General features: G+C 40.2%; 1 protein-coding gene across 1 annotated transcript in view; it reads right to left on the reverse strand.

Moving 5' to 3' along the window:
• Positions 1-27,225, reverse strand: part of CD109 (CD109 molecule) — an 86,658-nt gene that overhangs the window by 15,324 nt on the left and 44,109 nt on the right. The window contains exons 16-29 of the mRNA XM_050894440.1: positions 27,132-27,206; positions 26,626-26,686; positions 25,940-26,075; positions 25,059-25,176; positions 22,188-22,301; positions 21,756-21,974; positions 20,033-20,177; positions 16,887-17,063; positions 12,687-12,768; positions 10,545-10,773; positions 9,907-10,072; positions 8,582-8,772; positions 4,860-5,015; positions 4,708-4,773 (exon numbers count right to left, since the gene is read on the reverse strand). Coding sequence (XP_050750397.1) covers positions 4,708-4,773; positions 4,860-5,015; positions 8,582-8,772; positions 9,907-10,072; positions 10,545-10,773; positions 12,687-12,768; positions 16,887-17,063; positions 20,033-20,177; positions 21,756-21,974; positions 22,188-22,301; positions 25,059-25,176; positions 25,940-26,075; positions 26,626-26,686; positions 27,132-27,206 — 1,935 coding nt within the window. The remainder of the gene's footprint in view (positions 1-4,707; positions 4,774-4,859; positions 5,016-8,581; positions 8,773-9,906; positions 10,073-10,544; positions 10,774-12,686; positions 12,769-16,886; positions 17,064-20,032; positions 20,178-21,755; positions 21,975-22,187; positions 22,302-25,058; positions 25,177-25,939; positions 26,076-26,625; positions 26,687-27,131; positions 27,207-27,225) is intronic.

Raw genomic sequence — 27,225 nt, forward strand, 5'->3', positions numbered from 1 at the left:
ATGCGATGTTGATGGTAACTGCAGCATGCCTTTGCTGTGGCACAAACGGGACACCACCTCTGACAGAGGACAAGAGAATGGGTCTTGTCCAAGTGATGAAGAGAATTCATCACTTCAGTGTGATGAATCAGGACACTCAACTTTCAAAACCCTAGGATGACAAAATCAAATACAAGAAACTAAGGAAATATTTACTATCAAAGAACAGTTGACATTATTTGGCAAAACAGTGATTTTCACCAACAACAGAACAGTAAGTTCGCATACAGTTTTCACATACAAACTACTAATCATTATCTGTTCCCTTAGTCATCAAGATAAAACATATGGCAGGGCAGGGGGGGATCATCTTCTTTGATTTTGGTAGAAAAATAATCAGAAAGTGGCTCAAATAACTCCCCTTGCAAGACCCAAACATGCACTTTGCTTGGCTAAGGAAAAGGGAATGAAGAGTGCTTCTGGAAAATCATAGTCCCTTTACAACAGTTTCTGGCAGCAAATGGAAAACTGTCAGTCCAAATTTAAAGGTATGACAGGGGGTTGTCCAAGTTACAGGTTAGCAAGTCAGTTATAGGCTAGCAAGTCTGTGCAAACAGAGGAGTCTTTATTTTCAGGTTTTTCCTTTTGCTGCTACGTCTCTCACTCCTTGATATGAAAGCTATGCTCTTTCTTTCAATTTACACACATGATTCCCGTTGCGCTGCCCTGCATTGCTGAATTTAGCTTGCTGTATGAGTACAGAGCCAATTCTGTACAGGCGCTCAGGACAACTGTGGTGCAACAGTGAAGATTTATCTTGTACAACTGCTCCGAAGGAGAAAGCAGTACCGCGGATGAAGCCAATCCAGAAAGCCTGCCAGTTAAAGGCATGCAGAAAGTTTGGTGAAGACAAGCTGGCAGTGCCTCAATGATCTGTCATCACAGAAACAAAGCTGTTTTAACTTTTGCCAGAAAAAGCTAATGAATGGGAATTTACTGCCAATGCAGGATGTCTGAAACCACATACTGAACAGGTCAATCAGCTAGTATTTTCATGGAATAAGTTATCACTGTTACGGTCTGACTTTCCTTTCCTGATTTCTCATGACAATGAAGGAAAAATCTTTTTCACAACACAAGAGTTTAATTAAAGCCTCCTTCTTTATACACTCTTACTTTGGGGACAGAAGGCTATTATACAGAAACTAGCATTAAATCAACAAAACAAGTAACTGCATTTCCTCTTAACCCTTTTAAGAAGCAGTTGCCAAAGCTAAAGGCAGAACTGGTCCAGTCTTGTCATACTGCAGCCAGTTCTGGTGAGAGGCCCAAGAACAGAAAACTAAAAGCTAATCTTCTGCATGAGAAAGGTGCTTGTAACAGTATCTGACCCAATCAACTGCACTACGTTTCAAAAAACATGACTCATTTACAATGCCCTAATCAATGTCTGTTTCCCTACCCTTTTTGTTCTTCAACTAGCAGCACAAATGTGCATGATTGAGGGCATGAATTCAATGAAATCATCTCCAATATTTTTCTGTCCCTTTTTGACTACTTAGTATCCACTCAAACTGTAATGGAGAAATATGTGTACATTTCACAGCGTACCTTTCTCAGTACCATCACACTGAATAACATTCAGTCCCTTGCCTAAGTCTAGTAAAAATACGCTGAGTGGAAAAAATGCTCAGTGCTTTTCAGTAACAAGTAACAGGTGATTCTCAGTTTTTTCCTCATTCCCTCTCTATACAAGACCAGGAGTTCAAGGAGATCTTGTTCACCTATCCACTTTGCCCATACTTATCCTCCTTGAGCCTGCCACCCTCCTCTCATTGCTAGTCCTGGATTTCAGTGGTATCTTCCTTCCTTCCAGAAGGCATGGGCCACGCCAAATTTCTGAGGCATTTGCCAAGCCCAGTTCACAGTGGTTCCAGACAGCAGAGAGCTATTTCTTCCAAGACTTTCAGCAGGCCACCTAGGGGAGATCGCTTCTTCGACTCCTTTCTCTAGAGAGTGCCTTTCATATACCCTAACCCTACAATCATCCTCTCTTTCCTCTTGCAAAGTCAGTGTCTTAGGTCATCGATACTATGTGCCCAGATAAGGAAGGTACGAGCTAGGAGACTTTGTTGACAGCAGGACCACAAAGCTACAAGTAAATGTCTGCTTTTGCAATTATACTATCCAAAATAAATACATTTTATGAGATCCTGCAGGGTCAAGAGTGAATGCACTGCCAACTCGCACACACAGACAGAGAGATTTCACAAAAAAATAAGATTTTTTTTTCTAAGAATCCATTCTGTTGGGAAAGCAGCCTTTTCCATTAATGGACCGAATCTTGCGTTTTGTGATATTTAAATGAATTACTGTTTTGACATGCTACATTTGGCCAGAAAGTCAAATCCCAGAACAGTAAATCTCACCACTGTACTTTGGCGGGCCTAAGACAATGAAACTCAGCTTAAGAAATGTGATCACAATGTCATATGCTATCTGATTTATTAAATGCGACCCAGATCTAGCTTGTGTCTGGGAAAAAGAGAAATCTCATTCAAATGGCATCAGTGCTCTTTCTTTTAGAATACCAGACCTGCCAAAGGAAGCAGAAGGAAAGAATTGATCCCAGCAAAGAAAAGGTTTTGGAGAAAGCTACTCTAGTGTGTTAAGTACAATGTTTTGAATCAAGTCACAGCATCTCTGACTCAAAGCTGCAGGGAAAAAGGCAACAGCACAGTGACCTAAATGAAGAAGATAATCCGGCATTGCTTCCTGAACACCAGTTATTTGGGAGCACATTTGCATGTTCATACAACAAAACAGGAACTTAAACCATGGTGCTGTATACCCCCAAGGAGCCCTCTAACCATGGAGTCAACTACTGGCTATTCTGGGTGGAAGACTTCTGCTCAGTCTTCACCAGACACGCTGGTTTGGGTGTGAAATTTTCCTGCTGGCAAAAATGTAATTGGAACCAATGTGCTTCCACAAAAGGCATTCATTTCAACAAATCAGCGTCTTCCAGCAAGAAACAATTTGCTGAAAAGTTTTTGATCAGCTCGCCTGACAAATTAGTTGACTTAGTATAAGGGAGTATTTCTCAACAATGATTAAGGTTAAGTAGTCTTAACTGTTCTGGAGCCCCACTTTGTTACATTCCACATACACACACACACACTGAAACCACAGATGTGTGAGCGCAATCCTGCTGAGATGTTCATTCCTATCTTGGCCTGCAGGTCTGAAACTAAATAATCCTCTGAAACTTTTGAACTTCGCTGTAAACTTCATTTGCACCTCTGGGAATTAATAAACACAGGTCATGATTTATGGCACTGTGGGTTTTGCAAACTGGTGCTGAATGAATGAGGTGTATCTCAAGCTGCTGTTCACTGCTGGTAGGCAGCTATGAAAGTTTCTTTGTAAAGGTCTTTTATCCAAAGTGTATTTACCAACCATCACCATACTTTTTTGTGTCCCAGATGCATAAGAACACTGAAGTGAAGGTCAGGTTGGAAGGAACTTGAGATGGAATCTGACCTGGCATAAAACTTCGAGACAATTGAAGGCAGCTTAAGTTCAGTTTTCCCAAATACAACTAGGAGTCTAATAGGAATTCTGTCTGGTTTTGCAATACACTCAGCAATTATGAGTTTATGCAGATACTTCCAATAAAATGAGTCTCTCATGCCCCGAGACTAATATTTCTGTATTATCTGTAGCTTTTCAAAGGTCTTCTCTTTCACTTTTGTGCTTCTAAGCCAGTATCATGGACAGGGCAGCAGGGAAGAGAGACCCATTAGTGGCTATATCAAATCAGATGCATTACTGTCTTCTCATATGATATTTCTTATAGGGTTAGGGAAAATCTTGGAGGCAGAATTTCTTCAGAACATAATCTCTGTTATGGGGGAAGAGCAAGCAGCTGAAAAGGCTATTTACGGTTTGCTAGTTCTAAATATAGTATGCGCTGATCCCAGCTTAATTTGTTTAAATATAAGTAAAGATGTTTGAATTTATACTACCAAAACACAGTCTTCTGCAGGACAGGCAGAGAGGGGATCACTATACCTCCTTCCACTCTTTGCCATGACCCCACTTTTGGCTGATGCTAAGCATCTATTACTGTTGGCAGTTTGCAGGATCCCTTGACTCTGTCTTTCATGCTATTTCAGAACAGTGTAAAAACTGGTGGAGAACCTGCCCATAATATTTTATTTTTAGCTTTTGCACTATTGTTGTATTCTACTTCAATAAAAGGAAAATAACTCTAACAACTAGCAATGTAATCTTGTTCTGTACCGATCTGTGCCTTACCATGGTTTACCACACGTTCCCAATGAGGCATTTCTGCCTGGTCCACATGCCTTTTTTACTCTGATCTTTGTGCCTGCCAAGGTACCACTGCAGTTCTTTGTCTTGCAAATGGACAGTGCATTTCTGCAGGAGGACAGGGCTGCTTTGATATGGTTCTGGCCCATGGAAGTGCCCCAAAACTGTCAATCATCCAGCAGTACTTAAAAGGCCAGGCCATCGGACATAAACAATCACATGAATATGTCCATTCACACAATATTTGGTTCACAGCATTCTTCAATTAGTAAGGTGCTTTGGTACTGATTTAAGACATTTCAGAAGATTGTTCTTATGAACCTGTTTTATAAAGCTTCCAAAATATACCTTCCCAGAGAGCATATTTTTAGCAAGAATAACTGCATTGCGTACCTGAAAGACAGCAAATCCTGTTCCCTCTGCTGCCACTGTAATTGTCATTGGTTGTGCAGGGGCAATCTGAAAGAAAGATGAGTAAAACAGTATTTTCAAAGTACTTTCAGTCAGCAGTACGATACGGAAGTATTCCTCACTTTCTACAGTACCTCCTTGGTCTGAAGCAGAAAACGGTTTTGAGTATCAATTGAAAATGTTTCTGGCATTTTCAAAGAAGGTGCTGTCACTGTTACATCGATTTCTGTTTTGCTTGCAGTAGTGAGAGTTGCGAATAGACTCAAGGCTTGCAGAGCCACCACCGTGTCCTGTTGAGAGAAACAAATCCTTCTGTATTAAACAGAAGAAGCCTGCGCAGTGAACTGCCTGTGTACAGGCCGTGCCTTGGGGAGCTCACAGTCCCTGCATTGTCCCATTTGTTGATTATGCTGGAGTCTTCATGCAGCCACCTCCACATCTCCGCTGGGATTCCACTGGCATGAAGGATCCCAGCACAGAAGAGGGACAGCAACACAGGACAACAAGTTAGCTACTGTGACATGCAATGGAGAATGAGGTAGGAGCCAGCTAAGGAAGTTTTCCTCTTGTGCAAGGTATGTGGAAGACCTGACATGCCAGTAGACACAACAGTCAGAGTCATACACCATGCGGACAGTGAAGAGAAAGCCAATGAGCAAAGTAATGATACTGCTACTTTCTAGATTTATTTAGTGACTATGCATTAAATATCCAGTACAGCACAGGAGTTATTCAGGGTACTTTGATCACCAAAGCAAAAGCTATAGGTCTGAAAAACTATTAACATTTATTTAAAAAAACGCCTGCAATGAGTTTTTATCAGACCCCCGGCAACAATTTCAAAGGGGTTCAGCCCAGTTTTTATACTCTATATTTGATCAAAAGGTTTTGTGCAATTGTGTAACCACTGCAGAATATGCTTATAAACACGTTATCATATATATATCTAAAATTCGCTTTTGTTTATCTTTGTGTATGACTGCAGGCTTAGCTCTCCACGTTTTGAACACAAGAGGCAGTTTTTGAACATTTGGTCCAGCACAGTTTAGTGAACGAGAATTTTAACATCCACGATTTTCTGGCAAAACATACAGTAATTAATTATATGTCTCTAATGCTTCTCAGGGATTTTTGCTGTTTGTATAGTTAATTTTGCACTTATTTTTAACCAGTGACAGTGAAGGAATTGGCCTTGCAGGCTTGGCATACAAAGGTGTTTTACTCATTCTTAGGTCACTTCTAGTAACAAAATTCTAACGTAGTAGAAGCTCATTAACTATGACATGGTGACTGTGCCATACCTTAAGGTACCAGCATGTGCTGCCTATTCACTCTAAATGATTAGAAACCACTCTCCTTCCCGTGCCGCATCCTTGTCTGAGATGACCTGCTTCACTGATTTCTTAAAATCCAGAAAGATCAGCTGATTAACAACAGTGCTAAAGTTGCTGGTACGCTCAGCCACTACGGCAGGGATCCCAACTCCAGTGCTTAAGGTGGTGTGACAGAATAGATGCAACTAACGGGCTACGGGAACATTTAATAGTCTGGAGTAAGTGGCAGACTTTTTCAGTAGGAGGCCAATATTTACCCTGAAAGAATGTCTGCGATTACTCCTTTGCAGAAGACAGTGACAAAGCATCTGAATGACTCTGCCGTTACTCAGACTACTCATATAGAATCATAGAATCATAGAACAGCCCAGGTTGGAAGGGACCTCGAAAGATCACCTGGTCCAACCTTTCATGGGAAAGGGAACCTAGATAAGATTATCTAACACCCTGTCCAATTGCATCTTGAAAACCTCCAGTGTATCTCAGTTTCTGATGAAGATCTACGGCTTGGGAGCCCAAACTTACAAAACTTCTTTCACATTGCAGTGAATGAAAATACAGTGACCTATCACATCTATATATCTGATCTATCTTACCGACCTAAAGAGCTATAAGATCTTGTTGGAGAATCCAATTTTAATCGTCTGAAAGCAGAAATATGCCTGCCTTTACCTAACTTGTGGAAACCAAGGAATACCTTGAAGCGCCTTCTCCAAGTCCTTACAATTACATTTCTCACATTTGCATTTCTCGCCCTAAATTCAGAGAGAGTTCAAGATGTCTAGAAATGCTATCTGCCATTGCTGAAGGTGACTTCAGAGCTCTTCCACACTCTAGGCTCAAATGACTCTCAGAAACACAGGCGAAAAACAAGAGGGCAAAGAACCACCTACAGAGAAGACAAACGTTCTCCTTGGCATGCTCTAAAGCAGAAGGCATACCCAAGGCTTTTCACCAGAAAACATTCACAGCTGAAGCACGAGGTGCACGGCTCAGTACAACAATGCTGTGTCCAATACACACCCTGAAAAGTTAGGGAATATGGTCTCAAGCCAGGCTCATAGGCCCCTCTTGCCCAGCAACACAGGCTTTGCAGAATTTGCTACTCTTCCCTACCATTTAAATCTACATCCATATATATGCTATTTTTTGTACAAATTGTATTCCTGTATATATGAAATATGTACATTTTATGCCCAAACATTAAAAGCTTTATAAAGCAAAATATACTGACTGCAAAGTCATAGTAAGCTATACCATGTATACAAATTGCAGTGAGTTATCATACCCTAACTTACAAAACATCACACATGCAACTGATTACTTTCCTCCTTATTGTTTAACAATATATTAAGTTTCTAATGTAATAAACTCATGGAAGGAAACACTCCAAACATTTTTTTTAAAGCAGTCTTAGAAGTTAACAAAAATTATGGGGTCATTTCCACAAATTAAAAAAGGCATCTAGAGAAACATTGGAGTAATTTTGAAATCAAAATAGTTTAGACTATGGAAGAACAAAAGGATTAAATTCATTTCTTAACTTCACCCTCAGGGGTAAATGGTACACTGCTGGATTTTCAAACTTGCAAGTAAAAATGGTTTCTGGAGAATAGAGAAAAGCTTTTTCAACTCATTTAGTGCTTCAATCAGCCTCTTCAAAATAAGCAAGAATTAACACATTAGGAAAATACTAGAACCTCAGGGGAACCAGGCTGGTTCTTAAATTGCATTTTATTTAGTAAAACTAATTTCTCTCAGATTAATACCAACAAACACTTGAAGGATATGTACAGCTTGGTACCAAGCAGTATGATGAAATGTGACATTTTACTGTGACCAGCATTTGTAGTTAATTTAAAAGCTAGTTTAAACTAATGCAATCCAAAGTGGTATATAAATTTTCTGGATGCCAGTACAGCTTACAAGATGTGGTTTCAATAACATGGAAACCTCCTGGAGATAATGAAGATCTTCCAAATTTCATGGCCCATCAAAAATCTACGCAATAATGAGGACAAAGTACATTATTAAGTTAAGACTAACCGCCAACAGAGGCATTAGGTTACGCTGTTTCTCTAAAACCTACTCCCCTTTCTTATCTTAGTTAATAGTCTTTCAGGAATTTGAGGACTCACATATGGAAAGAATAGAAAGACATTTCTCTCCTTGGAAAGAAAGTAAGCACAGATATTTGCTTGGAAAATCTGATTAATTATTTTTCCATGGGCATGACTTCTTCTTAATTTAAGATCTTTTGTTATTAATATTTTATATAATCAAAGTGACCCTCTAATTCTGGTTTTTATTATACTTGCCAAAATACTAAAACTGGTAGTCCAGGTTTAAGATGCCAATATCGCAAAGAATGCAAGCTTGCACATAACCAAGGCTGTTACAGCAAAACAAAATTCAGTAATTATTATGTAAAAAAACAAATGGTCCTTTTCTTCTTTCTTTTTTTTTAAATATACAGTGCTCATTTAGAAAGTATAACAAAGCCCCTTGAGACAAGATATTACCTGAGTAGATGAAAATCCCCCAAGGTGATTTCTTTGCTGACTTAACCATTTCATAATAGGGATCCCCTCTGCTAATCTGTCTTGATGAAAGTGCGAAAGCAGAGCATACGCTGCGAGTTCAATATCGATGGACCGTGGCTGCCATGAATCAGAAATTTCAGAAGCAGGTGTTATCCAGAAACGAAATTCTCCTGCAAAAGGAACCAATAATAACCTCAGATCCACAGACTGAAGTCTTTGGACTTCTGGGAAAGACTTAAGGGAAACCTCTTAATGCTTACATATGGGATCTAGCAAGGTTCTTTAAAATTGTGTTAATGTTGAGGGGCATGTCCCGTAAAGGACTTACTTAAGCACTTCCTCAGCAGTGGCTGAATCCAGATACAAAAAACTGGAGTCCAAATAGTCACACCCATTGATATCAGTGAGCTTTACATTGATCCTTTTGTTGTCAGCTTGAAGTGCTGACATAAAGGAGCCCTTGTGAAAAGGCCACCTTGTTGCTGGGGTGCTCCTTTCTCTTCAGGATTAGAGAAGGCACCTCAGGCAGCACGGCTGCTCACTAGGCTCATTCTTGAGTGAAGCTTTCCAAAAAAGTTACTTCTTCCTTTCCCAAAAGTGACTGTCCAAAAGGCCTAACTCAGTAAACACAGAGGGACACCTAAGAAGCTCCGTTTCTAGGCTACAACATGAATTCCTTCAGATTTTTCAAGAGGACAGTTACTATTTTAAGCCAAAAACTTCCATTTCTTATACTCCATATGGTCTGTTCTTCCCCCAAAACAGGGAACAAAATTCAGTCGTGCTGAACTCAGAAGAGGTTAAACATGATGAGATGATGGCTCCCTACAGAAAATGCAACAGACCTCTGTATTGTCTTATGAAAGTCCAATCCTTCAACTCTTCATTCCGATATTGATTTTAACTAATTGCTACCCAACACCCTCCTGATCTATCCAAACCACTTTGGAATAGCTAACCTCATCCATCTCTCTTTAACCAGGCTGATCTTACAGTGCACATAATAACACGGGAAAACTGACAAGTAATGTTCTTCAACAGCATCATGGTACTCCCATCAGGATCACGGTAACTGAGACTGAAAGGCCTAGCTTTGTTGTGAATTGTCATTCATTTATGGACACTTTTCATTAAGGCTGTCTTGGAAGTTCTTAGCTTATTCTCTATATCATACTCAAAACAGATTTGAATTCAGAAGGATTCTATTCATCTCTAATTCTATATGCAGCTGTAGATACATGATAGGTATTTTTAAATTTGTCAAAAATCCATCTATACAACTGTCTAAGATAGCTGTGCAATACCTTGGTGTTCTGCTCTCTGGTTCAGTATATTCAGTGCTTCCTTTGCTTTTGTACTTTTTGCCCAGGACAATGCATACGTTACAAGTGCCAAAGTGTAATTATCCGAAATGCCTTCTTCTAATTTATCTTCTAGAAAGTTTGTAGCACTCTTGATGACATAAGCATGCTGGAAATTAAGATCATATTGAAGAATATACAGTAAACAAAATATATATTGAAATATTATAACTTAGAAGAAAAATTTGTACAGAAACAGAAACATTACTATCACCAAACAACAACCAAGAAATACTGAAAATCTTTTTCAGAGTCACAGACACGAACCTCAAAGGCACACCTTTTGATCTGGCACTGTCTTCTATGAATATGAGTAATCTCAATGAAATCAATTGGAATGACTTAACATCTCTAAGGATAGTTCCCCCCATAAATTTTTTTGCAAGTTCTTGGACTAAAGCCATGACAATATTCTTGCTAAAAGCACTGCCTTTAGATTTTGCAAAGGCACATAAAATTGAAGGGCCTAACAGCACAACTTTGTATTGGCTCGGGTAGATAAGGGAAGTTTAACAAAATCAGGTTAAATTTTGTCTCTGTTCAGATGTCCCTCTATGAATTCTATTTATGAATTCCAGTACCTGTTTATCTGGGAACCCTAGGAGGGATGACATGATGTAAGCTGTGAGAGTGACTGGATTATTGGTGCCTCCTTGAAGATCACTGTGTAACACTTTCCCAGGCTCATGAAATTCTCCATTTAATTTCTGATGCCGGACAATCCATTTAGCTGTATCCATGAGTACATCTTGGTCAATATCTATAAATGGACGAGCTTGAAGGAAACATCTTAATACAAAAGCTGATAACCTTGGGGAAAAGGTTAATCAAATACGACAAAATTAGCAATGTATTACAGCTTCTTCTGTTTAACATGATGTAAGAATACTGATGTGTTCTACACACACCTCCCAAGCACAGAGGAAAACACATGCCTCACCCAGACAAGCAAGCAGACTAAGCTTAAGCCACCAAAAAATGAAGCTATGTGCTTGTTCCTAAAGATGACCCCTTTTGCAGCTGTTATGTTTCAAAAATAAATACAGAGTATAGACTCCAAGTCTGCCAGCACATATATGTATGTATTCAAATGTTGCTCTCCTGCCTTCTGCTGCTAGGCTAAAGTGGCAAAAATCATAGTTTACAAAGTAATGCAGTTATGAGCGTGATGTTAATTATCTGTGGTGGGTTGACCCTGGCCGGATGCCAGGTGCCCACCAAAGCCGCTCTATCACTCCCCCTCCTCAACTGGACAGGGGGAGAAAATGAAACGAAAGGCTCGTAGGTCGAGATAAGGGCAGTTTAATAAAGCAGAAACAAAGGTTCCGTGCAAAAGCAAAGGAAAACAAAAGATTTTATTCTCTACTTCCCATCAGCAGGCGATGTTTGGCCACTTCCCGGGAAGCAGGGTTTCAGTACGCGTAGTGGTTGCTCCGGAAGACAAACGTAAACAAACGAATGCCCCCCACTTCCTCCTCCTCCCCCTAGCTTTTATACTGAGCAGACGTCACATGGTATGGAACATCCCTTTGGTCAGTTTGGGTCAGCTGTCCTGGATCTGTCCTCTCCCAAGATCTTGCCCGCCCCCAGCCTACTAGTGGGGGGGGATGTATGTCTCTCCAATGTTGGAGAGACAGCCTTGATGCTGTTGGGAGCACTGCTCAGCAGTAGCCAAAACACCGGTGTGTTATCAACACCTTTCTAGCTACCAATACAGAGCACAGCACTATGAGGGCTGCTATGGGGAAAATTAACTCCATCTCAGCTAGACCCAATACATTATCACAATCATGTTGTGACATCATTGAAACAACCTTTGTTGTTTTATTATTAATAATGCCAAGTTCTGCTTTGACTCCCTTCTTTGCCAAACGTGCATTCATGTAACCTGTCACTGCACTATTTAAGTACCAGAGTTGCCAGTACAGATAAATTATCTTCATTTTCCAATCCATCAATATTGAGTCTAAAGCAAATCCTGCTGATGTCAATGAAAAATGCTCACTGACTCCAGAAGGAGTGACTCAGTCAGTGGGACAGTAACTGGGATAGTTCTATTTAAAGTCAGCAGCATGTACTGAAATACGTAAGTATATTTAAACTAACTGAACATGGGTTAGCTGAACAAAGTTTTGGAACTTGCCTCTGTTATCTATCTGGCTTCCACTACTATGCTCACGATGCTTCTCAGGGTGGAATACAGCACTGAAAAGGCTTTTTCAGTTGTATTTACAGTCTCAAAAAAAGGAGGTATGAGAGAGGTAAGTAGCACAAATGTTTACCACCAGTAACTCTGTTCACCCCCTAGGAAATGCCTCAGTCAGTGTTCAGCCTCCAGTATGGAGAGAACTGAAAATCTGTTGGAAGCAATGATGATCACATAGCCCTAAATGGTTTCAGTCAACTGCAAGAATAAGTCATTTAATTATCATTCTTCATTCCTTTGAGGAAAGCAACAGAAAAACTTTCAGACCAAGCTATTCCCCTGGCTAAAATAATTCATCATTCATCTTTTGCAAAATTAAAAAGCCTTGCCCTAATAATGGCTTTGACAGCATGTTATCCACCAGAATGACCTCAGAGTTGGCCTAAACACCTAATGAAAACCAGGCAGAAGGCTAATAAGGCTGGAAATTTTTTACCAGCTTCACTAAAAATTTTTAGTCGCAGGGAAAATATCTAAAATACTCAAATTCCACAGTGAATCTGGCAGAACTACTTACCATGTGCTCCCAGAGGGATCTTCATTTCCAAAGGCACTAAAAGAGCCATCATCCCTCTGGAAAAGCAGCTCTCTCTGGTAGCCTGAAGTGGAAAAGCAGAGACAGGTATTGAACACTTTCCTCTCATGTGGGTTCCAGCACAAACTGTCTGCTGATGTGAAGCAAGGCACTTTCTAAGGCTGAGAAGGGCAGAACTTGAGCTCGTATTTCATAACAAATCTCCCAAATATGTAGGAACACACAAAACCGCACAGAAGATGACGAGAAAGCAGGCAGCAGTAACACGAAAGATCCATCTACAAAAGCAGAACCAGAAGCTCCTGCTCCCGCTCATCTGCCACCCAAACACGACAGCGCGGTGCAGAGACACACGCTCCCACATAACTCGGTGGCTCCAGGAGCACAGCAGCAAGCACAGAGCAGAGTAGCAGCTATAGTTCAGTGCTTCGTCACTTTGGGGAGCTGGAGTTGTGCACCTACAGAAACGCTCTATCTTTCCAGCAGAAGGAAGGACAAGCAAAAATGAAGTATTTTTCAACTGGAAGGGCAAGGGTACAGCAAAGCTACAAATGCTGCTGAAAAACAGGCCCTTTCAGTAGCTTGCTTTTGCCAAATCAAAGGACTAGCTATCAGAAAAAGCGTGCTGTTCTGAAACAAGTGAAAAATTTCAAAAGATCTGAAGATCCTGAGATCCTGAGAAGGATCCATTTAAAATGTATCCAAAGATTTTTCAGTATCCAGAACAAGTGCAGCTTTCTCCTAACTGCTGAACATCTGTAATAAAAGGGTCCCAAGGGCTCACTAGCTGCTCACAACCACCAGCAGCATCCTTACTCAATAGCTGACTTCAGTGCAGAACCAATGTTTGTTAATGTTAGAAATGAAGAGCTTCCTATGATATGCTACTCACTGTAGTTTCTGATATCTAAAGCCTTCCTTCCCTTACATTTTGCTTGCCATTTGTGTATCCAGAACAATGATCGTATCTATTTATAACATTTCACAAGACATCTTTTCTTCTTTCCCTCCACCTTGTCTTTTTCCTTGGCTTTACTATTTTGGCTGTTATAATTAAGAAAGTATATCCATTAGTCTAACACCTGACAGATACAGACACAATACTGAATCAGCCAGGCAGAAGGAAAACCCTCAGGCAACCATCATTAAGTCCTACACAAATGAATTTACAAATACATCCCATAAGGTCCATCCAGCTACAACCGTTCCCCTGCAAAATGTTCCTTGCTTTCACTGATAAAGGATTAATCACCTGCTTACATGGTATCCTGAATATAGATACGTAGTGAGTGAACCACAGCCTTAATTACTGAGGAACAAATAGCCTGGCCCCTCAATCTAAGTTACAGTGTAAGATGAAATCCCAGTCAGGATCTCTCTATAATAGAAGAGATATAAACATGTGAATCTGAACTGCTACAGTATACCAGTGCACCTTCCCATATAAACTCTTATCCCAGTAGCATCAGGTTTAGTTTTTGTCTCTTTAGAAGAGTTTGAAATTACAATTTCCACTTAAATATAGGGTTTTTATAATGTATTTAGCACAACGACAGTGGTTAATTACATGATTAAAACTGGTGAATCTTTCCCATACAGAAAAATCTGTCATCTCAGTTAATGATCTTGAGGAGTCAAGCACTCTTGAGTGGGAGGAAAAAAGAAGGAATGAGTGGTATTTCTCACCAAGGAAAGCAAAAGTCACTGTCAAAGTTTAATCCTTAAAATAATGTGCTATGAGGAACACAAATATATGTGTATATACAAATAGATTGCTTTCTCTTCAAAAGTATCTGACTGCAAGGCCTGAAAACTGAGGTTGTCATCTTCTTTGCAGAACAGGCAATATACAGCAATGAGTATTATAATCACCACCTCGCTGGCAGTGTAAAAGCACTAAACTAAGACCAACAGCCTGCTTAACAAAGACTGCTGAGCAGCCCTTACACAGGGATAAATTTATCTCAGAATTTGTTCAGATTGGGAAGGATCAGAAAGATGAGCAGAACCAGAGGGAGGACGGAGCGATCACTCAGCCATTTCCTACAGTCTGCTTGCTTTCTTCTCAATGCCAACCCCGTTGCAGTCACGCAAAAGTCTCCAAACACGAGTGTATCTAACACAGGGAAGCCTGCAGAAATGCTGGAACAGGGGACCTGGGGGCTGTGAACCACCACGTTTGTTCCAATGGACACTCAATCAGACATGAAAAACGATACTTCAAATGTCAACACATACAAGCAGAAAGGCAAGGAAAAGAAGGATCCTATTACGAAGATGTATGCTAGTACTCCCAGAGGACTGGCTGGAACCCAAGAGATGTAGGAGGCTCGCTGAGTAAGGCTGAAAGAGGAGTGCATCAGGATGGAAAGGACTTCAGAAATATGTGAAAGACTGAAGGGTCTCACATTTCAAACAGCTTGGAAATGCTGCTCAAACTCGTTGCTTACTTTGGGTCTAGCACCAAAGTTTTCAGACCAACCAGGATTTTTTTTTGTTTCTGAAGAAGTGATTTCAAAATGGGATCTGTCATTCCCACAACTGAAGGAATTTTTTTAAAAAGCAACTTTTCTTTTGCTTTGCCTTTGCTCTAGGTAAATAATAACTGCTAAAAGAAAGATCATATAGCAGTCTCTGCTAGCTATATGATCCTTCTTCTCACAAGCATTTAGCCTTAAAATTAATTATATTTCCTTCAGATTATGAGGTCACTTTTTCAAATATTTAGTGAATTTTGACATGTGAAATAAAGTCTGTTTTAAATTAAACTTCATGACAATCCTTTCAAAAACTGAGCTTATAAAAGTTACATCTCAAACTAAAGATAAATTTCAAATTTAAGATTATATTTTAAAAAAATCAGTGCAACAGCTGAAATGAATTGTTAAAATACAGCAAAAAAACAGAATATTTTTAGATTGTGGTTCTTTTCTATCTTAAGGTTCCAAATATTTCAGCATACTTACTGTTTTGGCTACTATAGTGTTAAAAACATGTACCTAAATTCAAAGCCCCAGGAGCAAGTTACGTAACACAATGCTTTGTATCTAAGTGACATTTAATCCTATAATTTTCACTTGCTTTGAAATAACTTTAATAAATCTGTTACTGGAAAACTTCAGAAAATTATGGTAGCAAAACTCAGGCTTCAAAGAGTTGTAGATTGCTTACAAACTTCAGAGCAGCTGTTTACATAACACATCTGTTCCCCCCCACCTTACTTTTCAACTAAACCATGTAGGAAGGGCTTAAAAAAATCATTTAACTGCTTTTGACAGAAAATTAGGATCTCGATGAAAGGAAAATTTATTTTGAGCTATGTCTTTTCCAAGGGAAATGTCAACAACTTAAAAATAAAACCAAAAACAAAGACTTACAGAGAGCAAACAAAATTTGAAAATGTCATCATGGTGCCTTAGTAGGGGTGCAGCTCACATGAGGATGGCCTCATTCCTCTCTGTGAACCAGGCTCTCAGCGTGCAGACTGACATGTGGCGAGCACAGTACATCGCAGTTAGACACTGCCTGATCCAAAAGGCACAGAGAAGCATAGCACAACTATGTTCTCCGCACTTTGTGATGCCCTGGAGTATTTCCCGATTAAAATATGCAACAATTTCCAACTAAAATTTTCCAGCTTTTGACTTCCAGCACAGAGTTCACTTCTGATCAAGTCTAAAACTTGGGTGGGCGAAAGCCAGCCACCAGAGCAAATGCCACTCCTTGAGCTCTACAAGGACATGGCAGGATGGGGATGGTGTCACTGAAGACAGATACACACATGGGATGAATACAGTTCACTCTGCCCACTGACTAATTTTCAACCTCTGTGCCTCAAGCAGAGGTCAGAAAAGTTTGCTCACACATGGTTTTATCAAAGGAGAAATAACAACCACCTAGGAAATCCATATGAATTACCTTCTAAAATGCATTTCTCATCCAGAAAAAAACTATATAAAACCAACGTTTTTTCTGAGCAAACTTGCCCTTGTAAACAAAATCATTTGCTCTTTAATTCTGTCAGCCCAGAAGAAAGAGGAAAAGAAAGAGAAGATGGGCTTTTCTTCCAGTTCTCATGACACCAACAGAGCAGTATTTCAAATACCAAATGCAGAGTCACAGATATCTTTCTACTAGTAAGAGTTCTTAAAAATCTAACATCTTTCTTTTAAGCATACAGACCTTTTCTCATAAATGATAGAGCTTTTGATTTAATATCCTCTCTCAGCTGCCTGGTTTTAGTCAGGTATTGCAAAACATAAACATTTGGAGCAAAATTGATCATATTCTGTTCACCGCAGCCGTAAGGCATCTTAATCAATGATGACAAACCATTGATAGAAGGCCCAAGTAAATCACCTGAAAGATAAAATTTAATGAAAATAAATTAAAGCTTATTGCAAATAAATGCATACCTTACACATAAAGAGTGGTATCATCTAAACTGGGAGAAAATATGATACACTAGGAACGTGTGTACTAAACACTACTAACCAGGCAGAAAAGATATTTCACCTTCTGATCAACCTTGTGTCCACTGACCCATCTCCCCACAGACCTTTCCAAGTACAGAGTAATTTCAAACAGCCACCATTTAAAAAAAACCCCAAACAAAAGATACAAAAGATATTTAATCCAGGAAAATGTTTCAGTAATAGTACATATTTGAAACTTCCTGTATTTCTTCTCTCACCCGCAGTTATCAAAGCCTAGGTGTCACAAGAAACAACAGTCAGGTTTTAGGTTTTATTCTGCAGACAAGCAGAATTAAAACAGCATACTAGCAAACTTTGCAGGACCTTCCTTATTAAAATCCAACTCCCTCTCTAACTCTGAGAATGGATAGTCAATACCATAATATTGTAAATTAAATAAATTAAAGGAATAACACAATCCATCCATAAGGTCTTCCTATGCTTAGTCTAACGCATGATGGTAAATTATTTTGAATTAATGATTCAATCTATTAATATAGCAATTAAATAGGAGCTCCTGGACAAACTCAAACACAAAAAGGAAGCCTACAGAGGGTGGCAGCAAGGGCAGGTAGCCTGGGAGGAATACAGAGAAATCGTCCGAGCAGCCAGGGATCAGGTTAGGAAAGCCAAAGCCCTGATAGATTTAAATCTGGCCAGGGACATCAAGGGCAACAAGAAAAGCTTCTATAGGTACGTCGGTGATAGAAGGAAGACTAGGGAAAATGTGGGCCCTCTCCAGAAGGAAACGGGAGACCTGGTTACCCAGGATATGGAGAAGGCTGAGGTACACAATGACTTTTTTGCCTCAGTCTTCACCAGCAAGTGCTCCAGCCACGCTGCCCGAGACACAGAAGGCAAAGGCAGGGGCTGGGAGAAAGAAGAACAGCCCACTGTAGGAGAAGATCAGGTTCAAGACCATCTAAGGAACCTGAAGGTGCACAAGTCCATGGGACCTGATGAGGTGCATCCGTGGGTCCTGAGGGAACTGGCGGATGAAGTGGCTAAGCCACTACCCATCATATTTGAGAAGTCGTGGCAGTCCGGGGAAGTTCCCACTGACTGGAAAAGGGGAAACATAACCCCCATTTTTAAAAAGGGAAAAAAGGAAGACCGTGGAACTACAGGCCAGTCAGTCTCACCTCTGTGCCCAGCAAGATCATGGAGCAGATACTGCTGGAAACTATGCTAGGGCACATGGAAAATAAGGAGGTGATTGGTGACAGCCAAGATGGCTTCACTAAGGGCAAATCATGCCTGACAAATTTGATGGCCTTCTACGAGGGGGTTACAGCGTTGGTGGATAAGGGAAGAGCACCAGATGTGATCTACCTCGACTTGCGCAAAGCATTTGACACTGTCCCGCACAACATCCTTGTTTCTAAATGGGAGAGACATGGATTTGACGGATGGACCACTCGGTGGATAAGGAATTGGCTGGATGGTCGTACTCAAAGAGTTGCCGTCAACGGCTCAATGTCCGAGTGGAGAGCAGTGACGAGTGGCATTCCTCAGGGGTTGGTATTGGGACTGGCGCCATTTAACATCTTTGTTGGTGACATGGACAGTGGGATTGAGTGCACCCTCAGCAAGTTTGCCGACAACACCAAGCTGTGTGGTGCAGTTGACATGCTGGAGGGAAGGGATGCCATCCAGAGGGATCTTGACAGGCTTGAGAGGTGGGCCTGTGCGAACCTCATGAAGTTCACCAAGGCCAAGTGCAAGGTCCTGCACATGGGTCGGGGCAATCCCAAGCACAAATACAGGCTGGGCAATGAGTGGATTGAGAGCAGCCCTGCAGAGAAGAACTTGGGAATATTAGTGGATGAAAAACTGAATACGAGCGGGCAGTGTGCATCTGCAGCCCAGAAAGCCAATCGCATCCTGGGCTGCATCAAAAGAAGCGTGGCCAGCAGGTCGAGGGAGGTGATTCTCCCTCTCTACTCTGCTCTTGTGAGACCCCACCTGGAGTACTGTGTCCAGCTCTGGGGCCCCCAGCCTAAGAAAGACATGGACCTGCTCAAGAGGGTGCAGAGGAGGGCCACGAAGATGATCAGGAGGCTGGAGCACCTCCCCTATGAGGACAGGCTGAGAGAGTGGAGATTGTTCAGCCTGGAGAAGAGAAAGCTCCGGGGAGACCTTATAGCAGCCTTCCAGTACTTAAAGTGGGCCTACAGGAAAGATGGGGAGGGACTCTTTATCAGGGAGTGTAGTGATAGGATGAACGGTAATGGTTTTAAACAGGAAGAAGGTAGATTTAGATTAGATATTAGGAAGAAATTCTTTACTGTGAGGGTGGTGAGGCACTGGAACAGGTTGCCCAGAGAAGTTGTGGATGCCCCATCCCGGGAACTGTTCAAGGCCAGGCTGCATGGGGCTTTGAGCAACCTGACCTAGTGGAAGGTATCCCTGCCCATGGCAGGGGGGTTGGAACTCGATGATCTTTAAGGTCCCTTCCAACCCAAACCATTCTATGATTCTAAATAAAAATCAATGCAGTTCCCTAAAAACCTATAAAGCAACAGCCATACTGGGCAAAATCTTGTAAAGGTCCTTCAGCAGGGTCTCTGAGAGAAGCTCTGGCAAATCCTGCTAGGGTAGCTCAGGTTATTACACACCAGCCTCCATGCTCTACTTGACAGTTTACTACTACTAGTTACTACTGGCAACTGCTCTGTTCTTTAAAAGCCACCTATGCCTGCAGTGCAGAAAATGCCAGCAGCTGGATTATGGGCACACATATCTTAGATACTGAGTTCAACAAAATCCCAGCAGGCAAAAAACTATTTAAAAAAAAAATATATAGCTGACCAGTAAATAATAAAGATGGAAACAGAATAAGATAATCCTTACCAACAGCAGTGATCTGCACTCTCTCACTGCCACTTACAACATCAGAAGGAAAAGTGAAATCCAAAGTTTTTGACACTGCTTGTGGTTTATTCCCAGTCAAATCCAAAAGGACTGTCTGAGAATACGTCTGTTCCAATCCTTCAGCCTATCAAAATAAAGACAGGATTATTGTAATCTCCAACAGTTTGTTGCTTTTAGGACAGGAGTTGTGTGCTTACTGTACTGAGTGATCTAAAACACTGTCAGGTATTTCGTGCTGCTTGCTAACACATCAAGAACCTGAGCTATTGGCCCATCCAAACTGACACGGAAATGTTTTTCTTATAAAGACCTACCTCCACTATTTGCTTCTCAAGACGACGTGTTAATTACAAAAATACACCCGCAAAGTCAATGAGAGCATCTCTGATTCCAGTGAGCTCCATGCCAAGTACTGAGCTCCATGGCCGAGCACATGCCAAGGCCAGAGGTGGCACCTTTCGTGCTGTCTGCAATCCTACAGCCTGCATACAAGGAGGACTTAAACTGAAGTTAGGTACATGACCATAAAGGTTTCATTTCCTCATGCATGCAAAATCCCTTGAAAAAAATCGTCCTTGAAGTAGAGAAAATAAATGGGTTTCTTTCCTCAGCCTACACCTTAGTCTAACAGGCTTTTATTCTTTTCTGCACAACAACTGAACTTCAACAGAAAGGGCAGTAAGTGGCTCCACCTGAAAACAGCTCATAACCCTGCAGGACAGTGGTTTTAAGCGGTCTAAGGAGAGGCTGAGAGAGTTGGCCCTGTTCAGTCTGGAGAATAGAAGGCTCAGGGGAGTCTCATCAATGTGTACAAATACCTGTGTATTTCGTGTAAAGAAGATGGAGCTAGGCTCTTCTCAGTGGTGCCCACTAGCAGAATAGGAGGCAACACACACAAATGGAAATAGAGGGATTTCCTTTTAAACATAAAAAAATACTTTTTTAACTGTGAGGGTGTTCAAACACTGGAATAAGCTGCCCAGAGAGGCTGTGAAGTCCTTGTCCTTGGGGATATTAAAAACCTGACTGTACATGGTTCTGAGCATCCTGCTGTAGTTGATACTGCCCTGAGCAGGAAGGCTGGACTACTCCCTTCCAACCTCAACCATTCTCTGATTCTATGATCTTAAGCATTTATTTTAGGATGAGGTGTACAAATGTCTACCACCTTCCACTGAAATGGAGCCTAGTGTGAATCAGACTTAAATGTTCAAAGTTAGGCAAGTCTTATCAGTTATCAAACTTTCTGGTTTATCAGGAAGTCTGGGGGCTAAATTTCCGCCACTAGCAAAATACAGAAATGTTCATATAAAATAGGCTTTGAACTAAAGCCAGGTGTATGGCAAAATTGATTGCACTTATCCGTAACAGTTATTTGGTCCACTCTCCACAGATTATTAAGCTAGCTGTAGCACCAGGGGTTCACTGATGCACAAATATGTTTCACCTTGCTTTCAGAAGCATTTGACACACTATTTGTTGTAGAACAGATCTATGTGTTCATTCCTGGAAGGGGATCTAAAGAATTTTAAAGGAGAAATTATTTTAAAAGAAGTGTTTTCTACTTAAAGCCACCTGACCCAAAAGCAACCTTACAGAGCAAGAGGCAGACAAGTAAATTGGTTTGCCTTTTTGCTGCACTCTGTTGTCTATTTTAGGGAACAATTTATTTCCGGAACAAGCGAAGCTGCAGACTGTTTACCTTTACTAAAACTTTCTGGATGATAGCATCAGAAGCAGCAGATGATATTGCTGTCACTTTGATAGGAATCTCTCCCAGCTGTTTCGGTTTGATTGGGAATTGGACAGTTTTCCCATCTTCACTTGGTACAGATATAGACTGTTGATTTTCTGTACCATTTATTTCATTGGATGTTAGAATAATTTCAAAAGCATCGTTCATATCCAGGATCACAGTAACCTGTAAATACAGTAACATTTGCAATACAAATTGTTAATTTTGAAAAACTGCTTTTGTAAGCTGCCACCTTTTTTGTGTATAGAGAAGTAGCTTTATGGTCCACCCACTGAAGAAAATATCGAAGTTCTCACAAGAGAAAGACGTGGTCTACACCAGTGATGAAAACCCTGCAGTGTCTAGTAACATTCAAGTACAAAGAGATTGTTATTTTACCTCAGCTTCTTCTTTCAAATAATTAAAGATGTTCACTTCCAAAATGAACTGCTCTCCTCTGATGACAGAGTATGGAAGGTTCAGGAAAATGAAGAAAGGTTGAAAAGCTTCTAGCTGCAAAACAAAATCAGCAGTGAAACCCTACAATCAGATACTAGCAAAAAAATGACTACACAACTTGTCTTCTGATCACTTTTAAATTCAGATGACAGAATATGTTTACTTGTACTCTACAGTTAACAAAATGTATTACTGCAGGGCTGAAGCAGAAGCCAAAGATGCTTCTGGTCGTTAGCACCTTTGTGGGAACTCAGCGACGCCATTCAGATGAGAGCTGCTGACAGCTTTGACAGGGCAAGTTCCAACAGAGGCACCTGAATTGGGACTAAGTCATCTGGCAAGTTTGGAAGCTGTGATCTGTCCTGAGATCTTATTAAGGTAACTGTGAACTGTTTTGAGTGCACAAGGAATGGATGATTAAGAATCTGTCAGTTGCCCTATCTCCAAGTCAATACAGAAACGCATGTTGGAATACAAAATAACTAACTCCCCCAAATTCTGTAGTTCACCAACACCTTAGAATGATGTGCTATTTTGCAAGATTAATCTAGGCAGAAGTTCTTAGTTATATTTCTAAAAATACATCTTTTCTTAATTAAAACTGCAGAAATATCCCAGCAAGCAGTTACTTTTATCTGTGAACAGAGGTTTTTGGATGAAGTCTTGGCTCTAAGAACTCAGTGGTAAGCTCTCATCAAGCTGAATGGGATCAAAATTTCACTGTTTATGAACATCTGTACAATAAGAATGGCTGAAGCATGATATCTTTTATTATTGAAATGTCAACTAAAAATGGTTTTAATTTGGTTTTCATTTAAAAAATTCTTCCAAGTGTTGAGTTGAGTTGCAGATCCAAAAAACCCCTCAGCTTTCTTTCTAGCTTGCAAATATTCCAACGTTTTCTTTTTAAAACTTTGAAAAGTTGTTTGCTAAAGCTTTCAGTGTCAAAAACTGTTTTAGATATTAGACATCAGAGAAGTTCTGATGGAGAATTTTTGGTTAGTTCTTAGTCAAGGTTTTCCCTATGTACCTATTTTCTTTGTCTTTTTTGTTTTGCTTTTCTCTAAAACTCTTGTAATACTAAAGTTTTACACTCAGGAATATTCTGGTATATTACAATAAAATACGATAGGGTAAAATTGTCAATGCTCTGTGTAGTAGAAGTCAAATAAAAACAAGATGCAAAGCAGTAAATGACATTAAGCACACAGATGTCACTTATTTATTTCCCCATTACGGTTTTCATGCATTTCTTTTATTTGCCTCTCTGTATGGTACTGATTAACATGTTTCAGCCATATGGAACTCTAAGTGCAATCTAAACATCTCAACAAGGGTGAAGTACTGAACAGTGCATGTGGGTGATTATAGTTAAATAATAATCTCAACATCTGTTCTACTTGCAGCCTTCTCAAATTTGAGGATGAGAGGCCAAGTATACATTTTCATACAGTTTGAATCAGAAAACTATTCCTCTTTCTGTCCCATCTCTGCCAAGCTGAGTGAAAGAAATGAGAATCACGATTCCAGTCTCAAAGGACCCTTAGCCGCAAAATCCAGATCGGGCTCCAAATTCTGTGGGGGAGTTATGATCAGGATGTTCAAAGCACATGTTCTGTGTCTGGTGTAGCAGCCAACTATGAAATCTGGACCTAGATCTTGGTTTGGATCCCTAAAGTTGCCCCTCCCCAAGAATTTGAGGACATGAGAACTTAAATGGGTAATTGGCTGTCTCCAAGCTATGCTTGCTGTAGTCCTGGCATCAAGTTGGAAACCCATGACCCAGTACTGCACAGTTTCAACCTTTCTAGCCTTAGGCACTTAAGTGGAGTTGTCTCAGTTATAGGAACATAGTTTCTCTAGGATCTTTACATAATGAATGGAAGGAGATAACTACCTTCAGAGGATTATTCAAAGTATATAAAATACCAGCTAAATGAGACTTCAAAAAGTAATTCCTATTCTAAACAGGCTAAATAACTCTCTATAAGTAGCTGTTTCCATGAATACAGAGTGAGCCTAGGACAACTGCACTTGTACGTTGGGAATCTCAGGTTAGAGATCTAACCTGAGGAGTGCTGAATTTAGCTTAAATTGCTAAACTCCCTGAACACTTGGAAGCACAAAAAGAGCCTCAGGAGACAGGAACTTGGCAGCAAAAAGCATCTCATCCCACCACTGGCTCTCAGTGTCCACTCTTCTCCTCAAGCTAAGTCACCCAAAAAGTAGCACCTATGTTTAGTCCAAGACTGGTTTTGACAGATAAATGAAAGCGAGGCCAGAATTTAGTCTTTAAGCAATTCTCCTGTCCTCCCTCCTGGGGTGTTAGCGGAGCAGCGCAGCAGCATGATCTTTCCAGCAGACAACATGCCTCTCCCATCCCAGCCACCTCTTCCCAGCTAGTCTGTGCAAACCTCCCTGCATGCACTATCAACTCATGGAAAGCCCTCTTGGCAGAGCCAAGAAAATATGGAAACACGCTGTCTTCAGGCAGTCATTCCCCCTTTCTACATACGAAGATTCTGAAGTGGGCACATCACGACAGTGCACTAACAAAACAACTGCTCCAACAGAAGTAGGCACCCAAGTGTCTGTGTAATGTCTGAGATATTTATATGAGCAGGAAGGGGGGGGGCAGATACAGTATCACATATGTCTTCAGTGATGATGTTTTCTTTACAGTTTGAATACAGATGGCGTCTCAATCACTTTATTAGTATAAGGAGATGGTTGCTGTTAGAACTAAAATACGCTTCCAGTAATAACCTACAGTGTTACCAGCATTTAAAGAACTGTCTAGTGCCATGGTACCTCCACCGGAGCAGTCGTCACTCCAAGCCCGCTGTTTTCAGACATCACAAAAGCACTGGCTACCCAGGATGTGATGGTATCAGGTACCATGACTTCCATTGTGGTGTCTGTGTCAGATCTGATGGCAGAAGGGGAGAGCAGACTTTCAAAAGCATCCATTTACAGACATCAGTAAGTGGACACGAATGTTTAAAATGCATCAAAAATTAAGTCCAAACTCTTGGCAGGAAAAGCTGCTTACTATCTGTTTTTCTTTTCCTAATCATTTAGAAATATTTGTGATGGGATCAAAATGATTAAAAAAATTTTAAATTATTTTAAATTCCATGAATTGAAGGTAATTACATTGAATCACATTACATGTAATCAACTTTTACAGATCCTTTAAAACAATCCCAGATGACGGTTGCTTCCCGAACTTCTCAGCAGTGAAAGAATACAAGATTTGTGCTTCACAACACAGGTCAGATTTCGCCATCATTCGACAGTTTGAACTGCCCATTGAATTAGGTGCAGACAGGAACAGATTTCCCGTTCTGGGCTAATCACCATCTTCTCAGGTACTGTAGAGAAAAAGACTGGGTCTACCTATCTGGTATCTTCCCATCTGTAAAAGGAGGAGAGTTTCTTTTGTCTCCAGGATTTTTATCTAGTTTCTATTGAAACTACAAGGCCTTCAGTCAGGCATTGCCCTGTTTTGTGCAGTTGTACAAAGCCTCATTTGGTGGGTCTCCAATCTCACTTGTGGCCTCTAGGTGGTAGTAGAATATAATACTACATTTTTAAGCAGTGTTCTTCAGCACCAGTGCAGAATGCTGCTGAAACCTACAAAATAACAATGGCAAGTGTAAATCAGTTTCCATTTGCTTCTAATCTTATACCTAGTTTTAGTGTCGATCCAAAGCCAAGTCTCTGGAAAATGTGTCCTCACGTAGAGATTACTGAAATCAGGAGGTCCATTTTTAGATACTGGCATATCATCACCGAAACCATCCTCTATGGGTATCATTCCACCATCTACAAAATAAAAAATATTGTCCTACCTATAAATATCTAGGTTTAAGAAAAATCAAATTAATACAGTTAAGAAAAGTTAAATTAATACAGTGTTTGGAGTATAATCTATAGCTGTGTAACATATGGTAACATTACTCCATGACATTAGGAACTATTTATTTTTCTTGCTTGTTTTTTTTTAAGAATAAAAAAAGTCTCACACAAACTTAAATTTCTACATGGCCTCTCTGGAGTGCTTATTGAACTGGTGTAATATGGCTACACATGACAAAGCACTGCAACATACATCAACTGGAACTACAAATAAAAACTCCATTCACCCTCAGGCCTTTAAGGGGTAGTGTCGCTCAGGACAGCAGCAAAAAGGAAGTTTTTAAAATACTAGTCATATACATTTTGTATGTCTTGAACCTTGGAAACAGTAATGGTCTGCAAGGCTGGATGCAGCCTGTACACAGTACAGTAAGAAGACCTAATAGGGGCCCTAACCCATGGACCTCCTTCCCCACTCAGTAAATTAGATTTGGCTACAGTTATTTTTATTACTTACAAAGAAAATGTTCCTTATCCTCCTCAAGAATTGCATCAGTTGATACCCAAAGGCTGCATTTCTGGATAAAATTTATACAGTATATCTCAATATAGGACATTCAGGACATCAACAGTGCTTATCTATTTTCTTTTTCTTTTCTTTCTTTTTAAGAAAATAAAGTCATCATAATAAAGCAATCATAGAACTAAAGCAAGTAATATACAGGAACCAACAAAACTAAGATCATCTGAATCTGAATATTGCCTTAATGACTTGAAACTTTTCAAAGGAAAGACAATATCAAGCATAAAGCAATCCATATTCACGAAAGTATAAACGTATTTCTTTGCAGAGTATTTACATATTGATAAATTCCACAATTCAAAACCGATATAAGCCATGAAAACAGTACATAGTCTACAGTCCCAAACTTTTAAAAGGGCATTTTTTTCTAGCAAGTGATGGGCAAATCACTAAGCAGTAAAAACCCCAGCTTAGAATTAAAAAAAAAAAAAAAAAAGTACCTGAAAGACACCAAAAGAACCTCTGACCAGGGGGAAATACTGCACTGTGCTGTATAAATTGAGCTCATGGAAGACCTAAGACAAGAAAAACAAA

The sequence above is a fragment of the Gymnogyps californianus genome, chromosome 3 (genome assembly GCF_018139145.2).
Source record: "Gymnogyps californianus isolate 813 chromosome 3, ASM1813914v2, whole genome shotgun sequence".
Taxonomy (NCBI): domain Eukaryota; kingdom Metazoa; phylum Chordata; class Aves; order Accipitriformes; family Cathartidae; genus Gymnogyps; species Gymnogyps californianus.